This window comes from Gobio gobio (genome assembly GCF_949357685.1).
Source record: "Gobio gobio genome assembly, chromosome: 14".
Classification (NCBI taxonomy): domain Eukaryota; kingdom Metazoa; phylum Chordata; class Actinopteri; order Cypriniformes; family Gobionidae; genus Gobio; species Gobio gobio.
In genome coordinates this window covers 40,761,900-40,769,190 of record NC_137107.1, presented here as the reverse complement: position 1 = coordinate 40,769,190, position 7,291 = coordinate 40,761,900, and the positions used below count along the sequence as shown (strand labels likewise).

The 7,291-nt window shown below is 42.1% G+C and overlaps 2 protein-coding genes across 2 annotated transcripts in view; both read right to left on the bottom strand.

The window, feature by feature from the left end:
- LOC307137479 (uncharacterized protein) overlaps nucleotides 1–7,291 on the bottom strand; it is an 890,992-nt gene that overhangs the window by 459,647 nt on the left and 424,054 nt on the right. The window lies entirely within an intron of this gene.
- Nucleotides 1,243–2,178, bottom strand: LOC307137121 (proteinase-activated receptor 1-like; the record flags this gene model as incomplete). Its single annotated transcript, XM_079834603.1, has 1 exon — nucleotides 1,243–2,178. The coding sequence occupies one exon, from the start codon at nucleotides 2,176–2,178 to the stop codon at nucleotides 1,243–1,245; it is 936 nt and encodes a 311-aa protein (XP_079690729.1).

Sequence of the window (7,291 nt, the reverse complement as noted above, 5' to 3'; positions counted from 1 at the left end):
ATACATTACGCTATAATAGTAATAATAATATACAATGTACAGTATAAAATATTATTCACAGATTGAAAAATTGAAATCCAAAGTGCAATAGATGCTGTATGATAAATAAATGTGTATATAATGTGTGTTTATCTACAGTGGGTTGTGCTGAGTGATATTCTGTCCAGTGTGTGTTATGATCCTGATGGGTCAAGAGTTAAGGAGTCTGATTGTTTGTGGGAAGAAGCTGTTCTGGAGTCGGCTGGTGCGTGATCTGATGCTGCGGTACCGTCTGCCTGATGGCATCAGTGAGAGCAGCCCATGGTTCGGGTGGCTAGAGTCTCTGATGATCCTCTGAGCTCTCTTCACACACCGCCTGACATAAATGTCCTGGAGGGAGGGAAGCTCACCTCCGATGATGCAGCTGGCCGTGCGCACTACCCTTTGCAGGGCTTTGCGGCTGCGGGCGGTACTGTTGCCGTACCAGGTGGTGATGCAGCCAGTCAGCAGGCTCTCTATGGTGCAGGTGTAGAACCGTGTGAGGATGTGGCGGCTCATTCCAAACCTCCTCAGCCGTCGCAGGAAGAAAAGGCGCTGATGAGCCTTCTTCACAACGGCCTCGGTGTGGACGGACCATGAGAGTTCCTCTGTGATGTGGACACCGAGGAACTTGAAGCTGCTGACTCTCTCCACCGGTGCTCCATCGATGGTGATGGGGCGGTGTTCTCTCTCATTCCTCCTGAAGTCCACCACCAGCTCCTTGGTCTTGCTGACGTTGAGGGAGAGGTTGTGCTCCTGACACCACCGTGTCAGAGTGTGCACCTCCTCTCTGTAGGCCGTTTCATCATTGTCAGTGATGAGACCTACCACCGTCGTATCGTCAGCAAACTTGATGATGGTGTTGGAGCTGTGGGTTGCCACACAGTCATGTGTGTACAAGGAGTACAGGAGTGGGCTGAGAACACAGCCCTGAGGGGCTCCAGTGTTGAGAGTCAGTGGTGAGGAGATGTTACTGCCCATTCTGACCACCTGGCGTCTGTTTGACAGGAAGTCCGGGAAACAGAGAAGGGTGAGGTTGCCATCTGCTGGTACTTAAGGGTACAGCAGCTGACAGATGTCACAGCATGATATAGTAGTAAATATAATATTATATGAGTGCATATATTGAACACCAACTTCATTCCATATCGTTAATACTGGCAGATAAATACAGTGAACTGGTCAAGAAAGAATATGGCAATTGTTGTTGTCATAGAGATCCACTTAATTTTTGTTTTGTTTGATACAGCTGTAAGAGCATTTCATGTGTTTGATAATGTTTGATGATTTTGACCAAAACACAGATCTGATTTGCTGTCTGCACTGAGACGAGCCGTAGTAGTACAGAAGAGGATCCAGAAAAACACTTGCGCTCCCCAAACACACAGCCAACAGGTAAGCAACATATGATGAATCTCCATCCCCTCCAGTAGATAAACAAACACAGTGGTACAACAGGATGCCATTGGTTGGAGCAAAACACACCACAAACTCAATCAGCACGGCAATAACCATAATCACAGCTCTCCTTCGTTTGCCTGAAGATGATGATGATGTTGCTAAGCGATCAGACTTTGCACTGAGTGCATATATGATAGTAAAGTAGCTCACTAAGGTGACAACCAGCGGCAGGAAGAAGTAGAGGCAGGAGAGGATGGAGAACAGGTACACATAATACAGCACTGTAGGGTCATTGTGGAGCAGTGCATCATGACAAGTGACGCCCACATCCTTAATCTTGACCGTTTGTCTCATTGAGAGAAGTGGCATCGTACCAGCGAGCGCCAGCAGCCAGACCAGCACACATACACACGTGGCTTTCCTTGCGCTCCTCCAGGTTAGAGAGGTGACGGGAAACACCACGGCCAGCATTCTATCCACACTCATGCACATCATCAGCAGTATGGAGCAGTACATGTAGCAGTAGTAAGCAGCACTGAGCACACGACACGCCACCTCACCGAACACCCAATCTGAAGCGTTCAGCTGGTAGTGGATCTTCAGAGGCAGCAGCAGGGTGAAGAGCAGGTCCACACACGCCAGGTGAGACATGTAGATCTCAGTTGGTTTCTTCTCTCGAATCCTACAGGTCAACGTCACCAAGGCCAAAGCGTTCAGGGGCAAACTAATGAGGATGATGGTGATGTAGAACGAGGGCATGACGCGTGTGACCATCAAGCCTTGAGAAAGACAACAGACTTAACTGAGATGCCCAGTGTCCCTGGGATCAGTGTAGTGTTTTGACTATATGCTGCTGCATCTGACATATTGCCCTTATTTGGTGCTTCAGACCTCACGAAAAAGGCTAAAAATACAACAACATTGGCTGGAAGGCAGTCAGAATCTGTAACAATCACAAAACACAATGAGTGAAAGTTATATACTACTAAGACATTCAATTATTATGGAAAAAGTAAGCATGAGATCCACCTTTATACATTACCATCACTGGGGTGTAAACAGATCATACAAAAAGTTTACAAATGATATTGTACGAATTTATATGAATGAGCCACCAATTCTGCAAAGCGCAAAATTGTTACAAATTGTGATCAGATTGTGTTGCATATTACCCGTTGTTGAAGAGTTAGGGTGGTTACTACTGGTTCCGTAGGAAGGAGGCGGAACGCAGTCATAATCTGTAATCGACACAAAAGACCATTAGACCAAAGCTCTTTAATGCCACCAGAAAGTAATTAAGAGAACCCTGACACATTTGAGAAAAGGCTTTGACAGAGATTGTTATATTGGAGGAATTTAATTTCAAACTTGGAGGTATTTATTGCATGAATGCTGTACCTTACATATGCAGATAAACACACATTCACCAATCATCCATCAAGCAATATTTTATACATTAACAACTACAGATCACCTCACAGTTCAACCCATAGATAGCTGTTACTCTCATATTATGATAAATCAATTAAAGGGGGGGGTGAAATGCTGTTTCATACATACTGAGCTTTTTACACTGTTAAAGACTTGGATTCCCATGCTCAACATGGACAAAGTTATTAATAAAAAAGTTGGACGTTTGATAGAGTATTTCTGTGCCAAAAATACTCCTTCCAGTTTCTTATAAGTTTCGGAAAGTTTTTTTCGAGTATGGGTCTGTCTGACGTAAGCTAGGGGCGGAATGTCCTTGTACAGGCCATACGGGCTCTTCTCTCGGAAGCGGTTCCAGGCGGTGAATAAAACTGCATCAAATGTCTTTGTGTTGTTAGCTATCGACTCGTTCATTCAAATGCGCTACTATTCCATTGTTTTTCTATGTAAACACGCGCTAGTCTGACTTGCAAAACCTCTCCGCTTGCTACTAACATTAAATCGCATACAATATTCCATAAATCAAATTATGTCCTCATAAACCATGAGTAAACACACACAAATGTTGCAAAACTTGCGCATGACAAGCCGCTATAAGCAGGTAACGTTATATAAGTTTTACAGTACATACCATTGAGACGTCCAGTCGTCTTTGTTGCTTCTCCTGTCCAATTTCAGCCTCTAGATCTGATTCTGGATCATATATGTATGGCTAAATCCGATTGATCTCCATGGTTTATTTAGGATCACGTTTTTTCCAAGTTTAAGGATGTCACAGCTTTCAGCTCTCAAGGCAATCGCTGCGCGCGCTCATGATTTAGCTCTAGCTCCGCCCACACGATACGCCCCCAGCCACTCTGTTTTTTCCGGAAAGACGTAGGGCTGTACGATTCATCAAAAAATAATCGAAACCGAAATTCAGAACCTCTAACCGATGTATTTTTCCCATGTCGGTTATTTTGGTTTTAGTCACGTGACTCCGCCCCGTCAGTCACATCAAGTGCAGTTTGCAGGCACACAGAGAGATGCAGGAGCAGTTATCTTTGTTTATAGTTATCACTATAAACCCAGAATCACTATAGTAACTGCATGTTTTACACAGTTTATACAGGCAAGTTAATTGCCGTTCTTATAGCCTACGCGCTGTCACACACACACACACACACACAGGCGGCGCGCGCAAGCCCCAAAGCCAAATTGCTTTCACTTTCGTCCTCATAAAGTTTGTCAAGTAAATGCGTTTAAAGGCTTGAACATTTAAAGCGATTGTGCACTATTCAAAAACACCAATACGGAAAACGTATCCGTTCAGTGCTCATGAGCTTTTTTCTGTGACACAGAGAGCCAAGCCGTGTCGCGTCTCTGACAACGCAGGCGCTCCTGAAGGCAGACCTCTGTCACCAGCGTCCTCACAAAGCTTTGTCATTTGTATGTGTTTTAAGGCCTGCCGGTTTGAACATTAAAGCGATTTCAGACCATCAGATGTGTATTATGTTGAACTAATGCCTGATATATTGTGACAAACGAACTCTCAGACAGAAGCTCGCATGTGAAGATCGCGCGCAGAAACGCAGTGTCAACGCTGTACTGTGACTAAAGTAAAGTTACTAAAGTAGCTTAGAAACTCAACCATTATAGGCATATATTTTAATACCTTTGAAGTAAGTACAAACCACAGCTTCATAATGAATAGAGACGGTATGAGTAATTCACACACAATCACTCTCTCATTAATGCATTCAAATAAATGTAATGTAGGCTACTGTGTTATGTGTTAATGTATCTGTATCTGCCCCATAGACAATAACTGCTGAAAGTGAACAGTTTCCTTCAAATATTTTAAAATCGCAAAGAAATGCACTTTTTCATTAGAACATTTTTTTAACATTTAAAGGGTGGTAAAACACGATTTCACTTTTCTAACTTTAGCTAGAGTGTAATGTTGCTGTTTGAGCATAAACAACATCTGCAAAGTTACAACGTTCAAAGTTTAAAGCAAAGGGGGATGTTTGCTTTTAAAGAAATCAATTTCTAAGGACTACAGCAAACGGTCGGTAGGGACTACAACATTCCTCCAGGGTTGCTGACATCACCAGTCCCAATATTTACATAAACCCCTCCTCAGAGAATAGAGTTGTTGTGGTATTCTTAGATTTCATGTGACGTCACACAGTGGCGCAGGCGCCATTTGTAGGACTGAATTGCAACATGCAGTCTATCTGCTGTGCTGTGGGCTGTGAACAGCTGGTTAGTAGGCTGGAGTGTTGTTGCTGCAATGCCGACGAAAACGCTGTTATTTTCATCCGGATTGCACGTCCACTTTGTTCAGGCTTCCTAGGGACGGGGGAGTTAGGGATCAATGGTTATCTTGCTCTCTGTGCTGCACATTTTATGGAGGAAAGCTTCCCCAATCTTCGCAAGTTCAATGCAGGATTCGCATAACGGCTTGTCCTGAAAGATGGATTTAAAAACAGAAGCTGTTTACGGGCCACAACCTGTAAGTATGATTTATTTTTCGTCTATGTGTTTTCCTGTAATAGTTTGTATTGTTAATTGTACGTTGTAGCAAGGAAGTAAACAAATGACAACGCTGTTTGGCTCTGCAAACCAGTTTGTTAAATGCTCATTCATACTTAACGTTACAAACTTTTTAAAATCTCAACAGCGAATTTGGAATTATTGTAAATTATTCTTTGATTAGAGCTTTTATGTATTGTTTATCTACATGCTTGTTTATCTACAGGCATGCTAAACATGGTTGTGTGTTTGATTTGGCTACTATAGTAAAGCCAATGTTTAGTGTTTGTTTTGGGTTAATAGTACTTGCGACAGATATTTGGCTATAATCGTTCTAAAAATACAAAAGTAACGGTGACATTCAGTAGCGATCACTATAGATCCGCAGTCTTTACTCAAAAAAATCCCTTTGAGGACTGTAGGCTATACAGCAACAACAAAAAACAAACCATTCTGAAACGTCGTTTAACAGCCGTTCTTGAACAGGTTCTGCTCGATCATCTTCACTAGAATTTTCTGGGTCCGATTCGGGCTCAAATTGGTATGGTTTTATTGACGCCATTGTTTCTAATACTACCATAGCACTGTCTACCGGTAAAGGTAAGGGGCGTGATGTTTCCGAAAAACATGCACTAGGCGGTTAGCGAATCACAACACACTGGGCCAGCTAACCAATCTGAGCCCATTGCGTATTTTTGAGGGACCGGCTTCATAGAACCCGGAAATCATCGGACCGTTTTTACAAGGAGGGACAGAGCAGTGTAGAATAAAGGTAAAATATATGAAAAATAAATGCAATTTTTTAAAAACGAAGCATGAACACATGTTACAGTGCACCCCACAAACACAATCAAGCCTTCGAAAGAATGTGTTTTACCACCCCTTTAATAGTAGAAAATATTTACAGTAAAACCTTATCAGGAACTTACTCAGAAACCTTATGAGGGCAAAAAATGGAAAGCAAAATGATAATAATAATCATAATGTATAAATAAAATAAACATAAAATGTTCAATTAAAGCAGCACTAGGTAACTTTTCAACCTTCATAATATATTTTCAAAACTCTTGTGATGATACATCGACTTACAATAGGTTGAATGACATGTCTGCCATAGCCTGACGGGGTCTGTATCATTTTTAATCGTACTTTTAAACTTCGGGTTTCGGGTAGTAACCCGAGAACAAAAAGAACTACAAAATTAGACTGCTTTACGGCATATACGTCACTTCCACCACCATCCCCACTTCCTTAAATTCGGACGTGCGTGAAAAAAATCGCTCGCAAATCATTTGTTTGCCGAATGTTATAGTCATGGCCGAAGCAGCACAGAAAAATAAGAAAGCAAAGGTTTTGTCTGAGGAAAGCAAAAAGAGAAAACGAGAAAGTGATCGGATTAAAGGCAGGACGAGGATCAACATTGGGCCAGCGTTTGCTCGTTGGCGTGAGCTGAAGGAGGAGGGGCTACATTCTTGCAAGTAAATACGTAATACATACAAAATCATATTTTAGGATTCCTAACATGTCTGTGATATTGGTTTATTTGTCTTTCCTCAAGCTTTAATGCAAATCGATTTTTCGAATTTGCAGATTCATCTATGGTAGCTTGATATTATAATATTGACGATATATGGTTATTACCTACCACTCAAACATTGAATTGAAGTATCATATAGATTCTGTAAAACGGGAACCAATAGACTAGACTACTATAATGACGCTGGCTTGTAAACGTGAGCATCGCGATCATTTGGCGTTTGAAAAAAATAAAACCCATGAAATTGTATTCATATGACATGCTGAAACATATGCCACTGTACCTGGGATGAAGACATTTCACACGCGACGCAAGCAGAACACCTGCATGTGAACTCCTGCAGAGTTCAGGGCTAGTTGTCATGTCAACAAATGCACGTGCGATGCATCC